Source organism: Rhinoderma darwinii, chromosome 11 (genome assembly GCF_050947455.1).
Source record: "Rhinoderma darwinii isolate aRhiDar2 chromosome 11, aRhiDar2.hap1, whole genome shotgun sequence".
Lineage (NCBI taxonomy): Eukaryota > Metazoa > Chordata > Amphibia > Anura > Rhinodermatidae > Rhinoderma > Rhinoderma darwinii.
This window is the reverse complement of record NC_134697.1, coordinates 80953875-80968662: the sequence shown is the minus strand read 5'-3', so window position 1 is coordinate 80968662 and position 14788 is coordinate 80953875. Positions and strand designations below refer to the sequence as shown.

Below are 14788 nucleotides of genomic sequence, written 5' to 3'. Positions count from 1 at the left end.
ATCTGCTAACATTCCGCCAGCAATGCATGTGAATATTGTATACCAGTCACACGCTCAAGTAAATATCTGAATAATAATTGTGCTGTGGATTTTAAAATCCCCAGCATGTTAATGTTTTAATTACAGTAATCCGTGTATGGATCCGGTGGCCAATCAGTGGCAGAAATCAGAGTTTCAGGTGGGATTTCAGACTCAAATTTTCTAAAACAATTAGATGGCGGATTGCCTATGCCAAGTGTATGCCATATGAACATGGCCTAAAGAAAGCTGTAAATCTAGCTAGCCTACTGGTCCAATGCAATTCCAAGCAAAGCAATAACAAAAAAGTCTAAAATAAAAAAATATTTATTAGCACAGATCAGATAAATAGCCGCCCAAGTTTCATGTTCAATAGTAAAGAAAGTCTAGTTACAAAAGGTCCTTTTACTCTCAGAATGAGTTAGAACTCATATATGACCGGTAACTGTGGTTTATGAAGTTTGCTTGTGCCCCCCCTTGCACTGTAGCTGACGGAGCGACATTTTTTTTGCGGGCGTGGAAGTCGGTTCAATCGGTCTTGCATGGTCTGAGTCTCACTGCATTGTGTCCTGCTTGGCGTGTCCATTGTTTTACTTGTATTTGAGGGATTAGCGAGTCTTAGTTTTGAAGGTACGGTGCTGCGGGAAGCTGCCGAGGTATTGTCCAGCTCCTGGTTCTCTTTTCCACTCTGTGTGAATAGCCAGGCTAAAGGGTCAGCAGGACTTCCGAGGGAGATGAGGCTGATATTGCAGGTGGTGGATTCCTGTGACGCACCCAAAAATTTGGTTTCACAGACCCTCAATGATGATCTTTGTCTAAAACGAGTTCTTCTCTGACACTTAATCGGTCTAATCTCCAAATAGTCTGTTATTGTTGAACAGGGCTGTGCCAGCGTCTGAATAGACTTAACATAATCCTCCAGTCCACAGTCCACATAGTTGTCTGCAGCCAGTACTTCACCGTGCGTCTTCACCTCGGTATCCTCACTAATAGTGGGGAGCTGCTGTGCCGAAATCAGGAGCTGAGATCTCATAGCTGTAAAGAACCGATATAATAGATACTTATCACAGAATAACCGGCATTACGTTTTAGTTATAACTTGAAAAGCATATTTGGATCAGAGACCTGAGTGACAAATACTATTGGCCCCTGGCATAAAATATAATGACAACTAACCGGTTTCATGCTTGTATATGGTCAGGTATGGTCTATATAGCACATCAATTTGCATTCAGGATGTGCGTGACAACCCCTTGGAGCACAGTAATGGCTGCAAGTATTTGTTGTCCCCATTAGAAAGGTGGCCACCTAGGCCGAAATTCAGACGACCATAGTATACCTCCGTTAAAACAACAGCCGCCACACGGACGCATGTATTTTAATGGAGCCATTCACACGGCCGTTGTTTCAATGGACCATGTAATGGGTCAGTTGAAAAATAGAACCTATGTCCTATTTTCTTTCGTTTTCACGGATCCCTAAATAGACTCAAGCCTATGAGGGATCCATGAAAACGGTCGTTTTTCACATCCGAGTTTGCACTCGTTCATGTGAATCTGGTCTTATGCCTATGTTTTTTTTATTCTTTTTATTTTCGGGCCAATTTTCTTCTCTTTAAAATCGTACAGACATGGCTTACCCCATACATCTGTGGTTTTGGACATAAATCAGTAATAGGTTAAAGTGACCCCCTTTGTGGAGGCCTATAACCGAGTTCCGGTTAAAGTATGCTGGTTCTAAGGATGGAGCTTGTCGATATTTGGTGTCTTAACCTTTAAATCCGGCATGCTAAATGTAATGGTGATAATTTGTATGTACGTTATTTGGTCTGGTCTGTTATAGATACAATGCAGTTTAAAGTATTGCAATCATGAATGAAAGACCCTTACCTTGTGATGGATGTGTAAGCGTCCTTTTCCTAGTTCTTTGCAGAATTGTGTGTCTGTTCTCCGTCAGCCTTTTTTCTGATCAGTAATGGTGCTCCTGCTCCTTTTTATAGTTCCTAGCAGCTGTCAGCCTCTCAGCTGCATTTCCCAATATAGCATCAGCTGCGAACGTGAGCGAGGATGTGAGGAAGGTGATGTCCCTAGGGATGGAGCGGGGAAGGGGGGGGGTGTGCGCGTCTAGCTTCTCAGTGGTAGAAGTGACTATTTGCTGCCTTGTCTGTGTACCTAACAGCGGGATGTTAATGTGATGTGCACTGTGACACGTTTTCAGAGAAGCTCATCATCCACGTATGTACTACCACCCTGTACATCCTCACTGTAAAATAATAATTCAGAATAAAATCAAGTCACAATGACTGTCAGGCATAGGACAAGCTAGCTTTGTTTCTGGCTCTATATTTATAGTATCATGATAAGGTTCTACCTCAATGTACAATGAGCTAAAAGCTAAATCTTAGCTGCAATTACTAAGGTATTCCTGGGATCAAACTATAAATAGATCTTTAAATGCCTCTTTTCTGCTGCCAACTACGGCACAGGTAACTATAGAAACTAAGCGGAGGTCGGAGAATTAGCTTTGGTGTAAAATCTAGTCCACTTGCCATCAAACCGTTTAATCAAGCAGCTGCAAGACCTTGATCTCCATTTATAGATTTTTTACCTTTAAGCCGGGTTCACACGTAGCGTAAATACTGTGGACTTTGAGCAAATCTCATCCACATGCTGCGTAAATGATAAGCGGGGGAAAAACGCTCAGAAATTGACCTGCGGTGCGTTTTTTTTAATCCGCAGCGTCAATTGTATTTGCGTAATCACTGCTTTTTTGTTGCGGGTTTTCCCCATTGAGTCCAACGGGGAGGTAAAATGGCGCAAAAATGACAACGCAGAAGAAAAAAGAAAGTCTTATACTTACCCAGAATTCTGTGCTTCTTCGTCCAGCGTGGCCTCTTGGTAGGGTTGCACGATGCATCAAAATATCGATACAATTTCGATGCCGTGCACCCTCAAACGGTTCAATACCGTTAATTCATGTATTTCGATAGCAAGCTGTGCGGCTGCACAGCTTAGTATTGTAACACGTGAATTTGGTCACAGCGGGACTGCAGCTGTGTATTACAGCCATTGCCCTGCTCCTGACAACAGCTGGCACACTGCAAAATACTTGCATGTTCTGTCTTCAGTTTCGGCGCTCATTAGTGCAGTGCCGACCGCATTACCTCCTGCTGACTGCACGCGCACACACTTGTTGTCAGGACCGGGGCAATGTCTGTATTAAACAGCCGCAGCCCCGCTCTAACGGCTGAGATCAGAGGCATTTCTGATTTCTGCCGCTATTCCCTTAAATGCTGCGATCAAAGCTGATTGCAGCATTCAAGAGGAAAATAAAAGCGGGGATGCCCCTTGGATTGCATCACAGGGAATCCCTGTGACGCGATCGAGGAACATACCATATATGGGCAGACAGCCCAGGGTCCATTGAAGGACCCCAGGGCTGTCTGACCATATTTTTATGTTAGGGCATACTGAGGTCTGTCCTAACAACTGCCTGTGTACTATCAGTATATAGATATATGCCAGTACATTAAAGTCTAAAAATAAAAAAGTTTAAAAAAAATAATGTTAAATAAAAAAATTGTAAAGAAATACACACACATTAGCGGAAACACTAAAATAAGTCTCAATACATAAAATATACACAAATTCGGTATCGTCGCAACCGTAATAACAAATTTATAGCGTCGTTTATGTGTACGCAGTCAAAGAAAAAAAAAATGCTTTCTTTTACTTATTAATTTGAGACACGAGGTATTATGAATTCTAATTCTCCATGTGCCTCACGTTAATAGTAATTAACCCCATCATGTACCTCACACATTAACCCAATGTTGTCCATTATGACAGTGAGGAACATGATGGGGTTAATCCTATTAATGTGAGGCACATGGAGATTCAAAATTCATCACACCACGCCGCCTCACATCAGAAGATGTATACATAGAAGCTGTATCTTGCGGTTAAAACCGAATCCATCAGGTCAGCGGGACTGACGGCTTCGGTGAGCGGCGCTCCTGCGTGTCTCTGACACGAGCGTTGCGCATCTCGGACGTCAAAAACTGCAGTTTTTCACGTCCGAGGTGCATCCGTGCTCTGCGCTGCGGGTTGCGGTCTCGCATCCCCCATAGATGAGACTATATGGAGGGATTTGTGAAGCGTGAAAAAATAGGACATGTGTATATATATATTTATCATGTTATTTACAGAGTATAAAGCTGCTGTATCTCAAAAAGTACTTTTTTTTTTAATAAAAAGCATTCAGAAAGTTGCACTAAACACTAAAAAAAAAATAAAAAAAAATGTAAATGATTTTAACGGTGTACAAACCCTTTAAAATGATATCTTAAGCATGGACTTCAAATCATTTTGTACTATTGACACAATGGATGTATCTTTTGCAAAAAAAAGAATCTAAAAACATAAGAAACTAACCGGCAAGTGTTACCCTTTTACTTGAAACAATGACAGACGCTATTAACACGCTACACGCCCGTGCTTTATAAACTGATGAGTGGCACATGACTGTATTTGCATTTCTATAGGAACTCCTATATAGAGGCCGTTATACAACATTTTTCTCACGTACTCCGGTTCAGCCTCAGTGACATTCAAACAATTACATTGTCAGATAGAAAAATTATCTATTGTGGGACCAGTGAGAAATGGCTCTGTTCCAACATGGACTGGTAATTTTCCAGTTGTTCCCTTTCTGTACTCTTCCTGGGCTGGGTGCATATTCTTCTGAATATAGCCATTTAGTTCAATTAGCATCATTAAATTGTAAGAAAAAAAATGCCTTCATATATATCTTTGGGCCTGTTCACATCAGTGTTCGGTTTCCGTTGATGGGTTCCGTCGGAGGAACCCATGAGCGGAAAGGCAACCGGAAACCAAGGCTTCCGTTTGCATTATCATTGATTTCAATGGAAACGCTTCCGTTGCTAAAGGTTTCCGTTTTGTTTTTTTGGGCGGAAACAATACGACGGAATTTAATTGAACGGAACCCCTGACGCAGATGTGAACGAAGCCTAAGTCAAACCTACCGTGGCTCTCATTTATCAAAACTATCTTACAGAAAACGTTGCCTTGTTAGCCCCTAACAACCAATCACAGTTCGGCTTTCATTTTTTGTGATTGTTTGTATGGTTCTCAGAAAATATAGTGATGGTCCGCTAACATACAACATTCCCGCCATGGTCCTGCTCAACACACGTACATGTCCTTAAAATTGAGTCATTCTCCAATCCAAGGAGTAGATTTCATGAATTGGTTTCCCTACATTGAATTACTAAATTTCTACTTTACACATTTCTCCTAAGGGTGTATTCACACGGTGCGGTTTTGTCGGGTTTTTGTCGCACGGCGAATTCGTGGTAAAAACGCATGCGGTTTTTGGTGCGGTTTTCAAGCCACGCAGCAAAACCGCACCGTGTGAATACAAATGGACAATAGTAAATGGACAAGTAAAATGGTCCATGTCATGTGATAATTCTACACTGTTGTATTTACACAAATTGTTCCTACATCTTCTACTAGGGCCGGGCGATTATGACCAAAAGCACAATTAATTGAACATGTAACCTCAATTACGATTATTGAACAATTATTTAGACCACACCCCTTTTTGCATGCCACGCCATTGAATTAATATTTATCCCCTAGCCTGCTGTATACTACTGTATATAATATACCCCCTGTCAATGCCCCCACACAGTATATTGCCGCCATAGTGCTCCCCACACAGTATAATGCCCCTAGAGCAGCCCCCGCACTAAATGCCCTCACAGCTGCCCCCACAGAGTACAATGCCCCCAATAGCTGCCACCACACAATATAATGCCCCATAACTGTCCTCCACACCGTATAATGCCCCCCATAACTGCCAACCACAGTATAATGCCCCCATACCTTCTCTCCCCACAGTATAATGCCCCCATAGCTGCCTCTACATAGTATAATGCCCCTATAGCTGTCCTCAAACGGTATAATGCCCGCTTAGCTGCACCCCACACGTTAGAATGTCCCCCATAGCTGCCCCAACGCTGTATAATGCCCCCGCAGCTGCCCCCAATAGTGCCTGATAAAACTAATAATATACATACTTCCCTAACCCCGTTGCAATGACGAGTGGAGGGGATTCCTCTGGTCTGTGCAGCACGGTGCAGACAGGCGCGATGACGTCACTGCCTCGCATCCTCGGCAGGAAATAATTTATAAAACCGAATTTCGCAAGATGACGTCTATTAATTGCACTGAATTTCGATTTAGACTATTTCTCCATTTATATTCCCAGCCCGACCTTCTGCTAAATACCACGTATTCTACATTTTTTCTGGATACTGACTTTATTTTAGCACAACTGTAATAAAAACTGTCATGCATCATATATGAGATTGTCCTGCAGTGAAGTATCAAATGAAAGATGTTGGGGAAAAAAAAAAAGTCCTGCAAGCCCAAGGCTTATGAGGTTGTTTTTGTTTTATTTTATTTTTTTCTTTGCCCTGTTGGCTGGAGTTAACGGTATGTGTGCAAAACTGAAAGGGAGTTGTGTTTTTTTTTTTTTTAATCGTTGAAATTTTTATTGAGCTTTTTCAACACATTACATAGGAAAAATACCTCCAAGCTTCAGCACCCAAGGTTCTCAACATGAGAAGTCCTACAAAGGAGTGCACAAAACAACATGACAGAAAATCAACTAAACAGAAAACAAAAGAAATAAAAAAAAAGACATTCATATACATACTGTGACTCTGTTCAGACATATTCATGACTTATTTATAATATTTTGAGCTTTTCCATAAATCCCACGTCGCCACCTTCGTATGAGGTGTGTTAAAGTAATAGAGGAAGGACGTTTCATGTCTACAATCTATGTTAACTCTTCTAATTACCTCTAATATGGATGGAGGGACGGGAGACTTCCACAATTTAGCTATTGACATTCTTGCAGCTATGAGAATATGTTGAGAAATCAGTCGGACTTGGTGAGGTAAATCTTCCAACCCCATGTCCAAAACGGCCAATTCTGGGGACCCTGAGATAAGTTTACCTGAGATCTCAGAGATCAGTTGAAACACTTCTTTCCATAGAGAGCTAATAGAAGGACAGGTCCACCACATATGTAATGTGGAGCCTTTGTTTCCGCACCCTCTCCAACACATATTAGAGCTGCCCCCTCCAAAGTGGGAGAATCTGGAAGGCGTTAGGTACCACCTAAGATATATATTTTTTTAACTAACTCCATATGATTTATGCATCTAGAATGCTTGGAGATCCAATTAGCAGCTTTAATCCATTGTTCTGAGGAGAATGAAGTACCCAACTCTTCTTCCCATTTTAGCATATAAGGGTCTTTTGAATCCCACCCTCTATGAAGCAGTAAATCATAACTAAATGTGAGGCCTTTCGGAAAACCCTGCCATTGAAATATAAACTTATGAAATGTAGAGAGTTGGGGCGGTTGGGTGGGAAGTTTCAAGCCCTGCAAGAAATGCCGAATTTGGAGATATTGAAAGAACTTCTTATGAGATATGTGAAATGAATCGGCTAAATCTGCAAATGTTCTGAAAACCCAGCTGTCATAAAAGTCAGAAAGAACCTCCACCCAGCTGATTCCCATTCTAACATTGGAGTGGCAGGAACAAAGTCTTGAATAGAAATCACTGGCATACTTTGTAAGGAGACATGCACCCAATTTTGTTTACACACTACCTGTGACCAAACCTGTATGGAGTCTTTCATAGATTGAATGGGGAGAGGAGGAACTGGACCTCCCATATATGCTATTATCATCAGGGTTTTGAGAGAGTGATGAGGAACAAGCACTTCTTCAATTTGAGCCCATAGGTGCTTAGGAGAAGCATGCCACATCTCTCACAGCTGGTCCATTATCGATGCCACATTATAGGAAGCAATGCCAGGAACTCCCAAACCTCCATCCCCATTCCTTCGATACAGCAGTGACTTTGCAACTCTTGCACGTTTGTGATTCCAGATAAATTTAAGCAAAACATTTTGGAATTGTGAAGTGAATGAGACAGGTATAAGGACTGGAATGGTTCTACATAAGTATAAGATCTTAGGCAGTAAGAACATCTTAACCAAATTTATCCTGGCTATCCACGATAATTGGAACTTATTTAACCTTTCACATTCTTCCTTTATATTCAACAAAAGAGCAGAATAATTTTTAGAGATTATTTGGGAAGAACATGAAAATAACTTTATACCTAAATATGGAATGCCTGTTTCTGCCCATGCAAACTGAAATTTTGATAGATCTGCCCTCAGGGGATCCAAAATGTTAATTGGTAACATTACCGACTTGGATATGTTTAGTTTATAATATGAAACTCTGGAATATTGGGAGATAACCTTTAGTACTGCAGTCAGGGACTTCAAGGGGGAAGTACAAGTCATAACCACGTCATCGGCGTATAGGCCTATTTTGTGCTCCATGGCACCTACTTTAATCCCTGAGATCTCCTGAGTATTACGGATCAATTCTGCGAAAGGTTCCATGCAAAGAGTAAAGATCAGCGGAGACAATGGACATCCCTGACGAGTACCATTAGTTATCTGAAATGTACTTGACATAAACCCGGAATTCAAAACCCTTGCTGAAGGGGAGGTATACAAAGAGAGAATTGCTGTTTTTATAAAAGATCCAAATCCAAATTTTTCCAGGACTGCATCCATGAAACCCCAATGTACCCTATCGAATGCTTTTTCAGCATCCAGGGAAAGAAAAATTGTTGCAACCTTAGATTGAGAAGCTACTTTGAATTAAATCTAAAAACCGACGAGTTCCATCTCTAGCTTGTCTTCCTTTAACGAACCCAACTTGATCTAAAGCTATCAATGAAGGTAGACAATCATTTAGTCTAGAAGCTAACAATTTAGAAAATAACTTAATATCGCTGTTTAATAATGTGTTTTTTTCTTTTAGGATGGTGGAGGTTTCGTCGTAGAAGGACTTTTAAACATATCCTGGGGTTTGCAGCGCCCTATCCGACTACAAATGTACGACAGCAATGAACGAATAAGCTTCAGCTCTTCTGACTCATGGGGTAGAGACGCACAAGGAGAGGACAGGTAAGAACAGCTATGCTAAGTTTACCATGATCTATGATGGGCTGTACCTGGCAATGTTTCCTCCGACTACTCAGATCAAAATAGGGATTGCAAACCATAGAAAATAAGTCCCATGGTAACACCCCCTTTTATCAGAGAATACGAAATTAACATTTTCTGACAAAACGTGGCAGCGGAAAAGTGTTTTTTTTAAAATGTATAAATAAACCCCAAAATCTTTTATTTGCATTGGTAAATGATTCTCCCACCAGTAACTATTACTAGTAAGAAAATTACTCACTGCACTTTTATGTCACATGCATTATTTATATATTTCCACTGTTACACTTTGTTCTAGGTGCTTTATGCTGGCGTCTGTGAATGACTGTTGCCCATTTCCTCACCAGATACAAGTACACAGTCCTTTTATGTTGTGTGCCAAACTGCATACTGACAGTGGCGGATTAAGTAGACCATAGGCCCTGGGCTGTTCCACAAACTTGAGCCCCCCTTCCCCACCGCCGCTCTGCCATGTCTATATTGAACACCAACTTTCTGTGCGAGCATTGACAAATGGGTGTTACGATTCTGCTTGTCAAAGGGCTTTGTCCCTACATACTGACAGTCTCCAACCATTACTGACAGTGTCACACTGTGTATGGACACATCCTCATAACAATGGCAATATGCATTTGTCTATTAGTCTTGGGTACACAAAGACTTTATGTGGAATACAATGATTTCCTACAATAGTCATGTCAGGAGAGGGGACAGATTCTCTATACATCCAGTGACTAACAAGTGACGTCTTCTCTGATAGGATTCTTTCTCTTTTCTTTTCTTTTCCATCTGACACAGACGAACGTTATGGCGACTTCTCCTGATGAGACCTTTGCTCCTCGCTTCTGCAGCCATTTCCAGCCTTTATAGAAACACAAAAATTCAGACACCAAGGCCCAGGACTTAACATTTATGGGGTTGTCCGTGTACGGACCGTTTTTTCATACGAATGAATGAATCGCGCGTCGATGAAGAACGCAGCTAGCTGTGAGAATTAGTGTTGCCCGAACGACCCCTTTTACACAGACTAATAATTTCGGACCCCAGACCAGATTCTAGAATACGTACAGACCCCAGACTTTCTAAACTATTGCAGTCCCCATCCAGACTCCCCCTAAACAAATTCAGACCCGAGAACAAGCACCCTAAATAAATAGACAACAGAACAAACACCCTAAATACAGACCTCGGACCAGACCCCTAAATACAGACCCCAGACCTGACTCCCTAAACTAAAACAGACCACAGACCCCCAAACTAATACAGACCCCATAAACTAATACAGACCCCAGACCAGACCCCCTAAATACAGACGGCAGACCAGACCCCCTAAATACAGACCCCATGTGACCTTATGTCTGCAGGTTCTTTTGCAGGACATAGACAATGCCGTTTTGGGCGTTTTTTTGTCGTGATTCGCCCCAATGATCTGCCATTGCATACTGATCTAGTTATAATACTACGCCATTTTTCTAGCGCAGATTCAATATATTTTAGTTGTATAGAGGTGGATTGCTCTGAAAGGTAATGCGTTTGCTTAGAATAATACATTACATGGAAGACCTATTTAAAGCCTAAGGCCACATGCACACGATCGTGCTTTTGCGGCCGCAATTTATCCGGATTTTTGCGGATAAACTGCAGACCCATTCTTTTCTATGGCCCAATGCACATGAACGTGATTTACATGTATAGGTGCGGAAGACGCAAATCCGGACTGCAAACATTTAGAGCATGTCATTTTGCGGTCCGGATTCGCAATTAGCAATACTGGTGAATTGTTGTGGATCCGTGAGTCCTGAAGACACACGGATGGACAACAAGGGTTTTGTGCGGTTCCAATGGTCAACAATGGACTCGTGGTCATGTGCATGAGGCCTGAATCATAACACCGTGACCCCTTCCTAGCAGACCACATGGCAACAATGACCTGTGGAAATTCCTACCTGTGGAAATTTACCCTTAGGCCCGGTAGAATTGTTGCAGAAATTTCTTCGACTTAAAATCCGTTCTCTTGATCTGAATGGGGTTGTTTCCGCATCAAGCACAAAAATCTGCAGCGTGTGCAGCGGGCCACATGTATTCATAGGGGACAGAAATGTTGCAGATTTTTGCTACGTGTTATGTGCCTTTTTTTGTTGCATATTTTGCTGCTATTTTCACCCCTTCTACATTTAAAAAAAACAAACTAAAATACGTATTTGAAAATACTGCGCATTCGTTTAAATCTCATGCACATGACTGGGACTGTAATCCGCTGCAGATTTTCCACACAGAAAATCAGCAGCATCGACATCCTGTGTGAATCCAGCCTAATAGCTTCAGTCTAGGGCTGGGTGATTATGACCAAAATCCAGATTAATTGAGCATGTAACTTTGAGTACGACTAATGAACAATTATTTAGGCCAACTCCCATTTTTATATAATATACCCCTGAGCCTGCTGTATACCACTGTATATAATATATATCCCCCTGAGCCTGCTGTTTACTACTGTATATAATATACTCCCTGAGCCTGCTGTATACTACTATTATACAGAAGGTTTAGAACTTCAGCTCACACACTATAATGACCCCATAGCTTCCTCTCACACATTATAATGCCCCCTTAGCTGCCCCTATACAGTATAATGCCTCCATAGCTGCCCTACACAGTATAATGCCCCTATAGCTGCACCCCACACAGTATAATGACCCCATAGATGCCGTCCACACCCAGTATATTGCCCCATAGTGCCTAATAAAAATAATAAAATAAGTACTCACATAACCCGGTTCCCATGACGATTAAAGGGGATCCCTCAGGCAGGTCTCCTCCAGTCTGTGCTATGTGTGGCTTAACGCAGAGTGGTGTGATGTCGTCAATGCAATGCGCCTGCCTGCACCAGGCCGTTCACAGATGACGTTGCATAGTGAATGGTGGAGCATGGAGCTGACGACTCCCTGCTCGACCATTGGATTCAACTGTATCTGTGTCCTGAGGGTGCAAATACAGTGTAAACGAGACATGCCACTACCCGCCTTGGACAGCGGGACACCGCCTGGAATCCGGGACCATTCAGCTGGAACTTGGAGACAGTCAAGTGCGCTATTGATTGCATCAGAAAAACAGAAACCTTACGGAACGGAGACAAATGCTTTGGTTTCCATTCGTGGGTTCCCCTGACGGAAACCACGAACAGAACCCCGGCGCAGATGTGACCGAAGCCTAACCTGTTTATTAAAAAAATGCCCTGCAAAGGTGTACATAGCCTTTAAAGTGGAACTTGAGCCTTTTCTGCCCATAAAGTAGCAGTGGATCTGGTGGAATGTGCCTTAACCTCTGCCCGCTTCTACCAGTTTTGACCTTTCTAACAGAGCCTCATTTTTCAAATCTGACATTTGTCTTTATGTGGATAAAACTTTGTAGTGCTTTTACTTAGCCAGGCGATTCTGTGATTGTTTTTCGTGACACATTGTACTTTATGTTAGTGGTAAAATTATCATTTTTCTAAAATTAAATGTATTTGCTTTTAAGACAGATAGCTATACCACACAAAATAGTTACTAGTTGACTGTATCAGTTCGGAACAGCAGTTCCGTTGGGAGGCAGAGACTCCTAGAATCATACATTTCTATGATGCCAGGAGTCTTGTTCACCTGCTCCGTGGTCGGGAAACTGGCCGACACAGAGACCATTTTTCACGGCCTGACCTCGGTCGTCTGCAAGAGCTATTACTCGTTTCACAGGAGTGTAGTACTCACTGTTTTTACCCGCTTTTTCTACCAAGAAATAAAGATTAAGAAAACGTCATTGGGTGAGTGCCACTCTTTGTGTTTCTCTACTTGGATGCAACTCAATATTTATTACCCTGATTCTGAAGTTTTTAGAAATTTCCCATATGTGGCCCTAGTATGCTACTTTACTGCAACATGCAACACAGGACTCAGAAATGAAGGAGCAACTTTTTAAATTATATTTTATCTTATTCAGCAGATTATATTTTATTTTATTCAGCAGTTTGTGTTACAACCACAAAATAAAACAATACAAAATGGCAATTCACACGATACCCTACAGATCCCCCAAGTACGACAAAACCCCATATGTGGTCATATACTACTGTTTGGGCACACAGCAGGATTAAGAAGGGAAGGAGCGCTATTTGGCTTTTGGAGCACATATTTTGCTAGATTGGTTTCTAGGCACCATGTTACATTTGCAGAACCACTGAGGTACCAGTACAGTGGAAACCCCTAAAAAGTGACTCCATTTGGGAATCTACACCCCTTGACAAATTCATCTAGAGGTATTGTGAGCATTTCAACCCAACAATTTTTGTCTGAATTGATTAGCATTTGGCCGTGAAAATGAAAAATAATTTTTTTTCCAACAAGATGTTTTACCTCAATTTTTTTTCCATTTTCACAAGAAATAAAGGAGAAAAAGCACCCCAACATTTGAAAAGCAATTACTTCCGTGTACGGTAATATCCCATATGTGGTTACAAACTGCTGTTTGGATACACATGTGAGGGCTCAGAGGGGAAGGAGCGGCATTTGACTTTTGGAGTGTAGATTTTGCTGGAATGGTTTCTGGCACCATATCACAGTTGCAAAACCCCTTATCTCTACCGAAACAAGTGACCCCATTTTAGAAACTGCACCCCTAAAGGCATTTATCAAGGGATGTAGTGAGCATTTAAACCACACAGGTATTTTCCAGAAATTGATACGTAGCAGATGATTCAAAGTGAAAATTGCAATTTTTCCACTGATCTGCCATGTCACCTCATAATATGTTGTGCACAGCTTGTGCCACTGGAGAATCTTACCCCATAAATTTTTAAGCGGGTTCTCCTGGGTATGGCTATGCCTTACTTGTGGATGTAAACTGCTGTTTGGGCAAGCTGCAGGGCTTAGAATGGAGGCAGCGACATTTGGCTTTTGGAGCGCGGATTTTGCTTGGTAGTAGTTTTGATTGGAGTTTACTAGTATTTCAGTTTTTAATGTGGAGACATATGTAAGCTGTGCGGAGTACATCATTGTATAATAAGAGAGTATAATATTAGGGTAAATAATACAATTATCCTTAGATGTGTGATATTCTTTGAAGCACTCCGTTGTGTACAGGCCAGTGTTTTGCTGATAAATGGTCAATACACAAAAGATTGTACACGTGCACCTGTAATCAGGAGCCCTACTGTGCTCCTATCATATAGTCAGCCCAGCAAACACATTTGTAGCACGATATTCACACCAAACACACCTTGATCGGGCTTAGAAATAGTGAAAAAACATGTTAGTTGCTACATACACAGATTTCAGTCCTTATTTTATGTTTTTTTAATTTGAGTTTGAGTTCCCCTTTTCATGCCTCCTCACCTCGCCGCAATGTTCGGGAGACCACGTCCCCTTACTCACACGTACAGGTGAGGCGGATAGAGCAGCCTAAATAGTAAGAAACAAGTTTATAAATATACATAATACAAAAATACTAAATATATACATAAGTACACTCACAGCTACACTTAGGCTATGTTCACACGGAGTATTTTGGGGGAGGAATATCTGCCTCAAAGCTCCAAACGGAATTTTGAGGCAGATATTCCTCCCCCAAAATACTCCGTGTGAATAGCAATTATCGCGCCGTTT

At 41.6% G+C, this 14788-nt stretch overlaps 1 protein-coding gene and 1 long non-coding RNA gene across 5 annotated transcripts in view; one reads left to right on the top strand and one right to left on the bottom strand.

Annotated features, from left to right (window-relative positions):
• The window catches only part of RASSF4 (Ras association domain family member 4), a 211266-nt gene that overhangs the window by 150050 nt on the left and 46428 nt on the right, over positions 1-14788 (top strand). For both annotated transcript variants that reach the window (XM_075841830.1, XM_075841831.1), the window contains one exon: positions 8968-9113. In XM_075841830.1, the coding sequence (XP_075697945.1) occupies positions 8968-9113 (146 nt within the window). The remainder of the gene's footprint in view (positions 1-8967; positions 9114-14788) is intronic.
• LOC142663281 (uncharacterized) overlaps positions 1911-14788 on the bottom strand; it is a 64956-nt gene continuing 52078 nt past the window's right edge. For 2 of the 3 annotated variants that reach the window (XR_012851074.1, XR_012851076.1), the window contains exon 3: positions 1911-2280. This is a non-coding gene — a long non-coding RNA (uncharacterized LOC142663281). Of the gene's footprint in view, positions 2281-13202; positions 14585-14788 lie in introns of those variants that run through there. The other variant, XR_012851075.1, reaches the window with a different exon arrangement.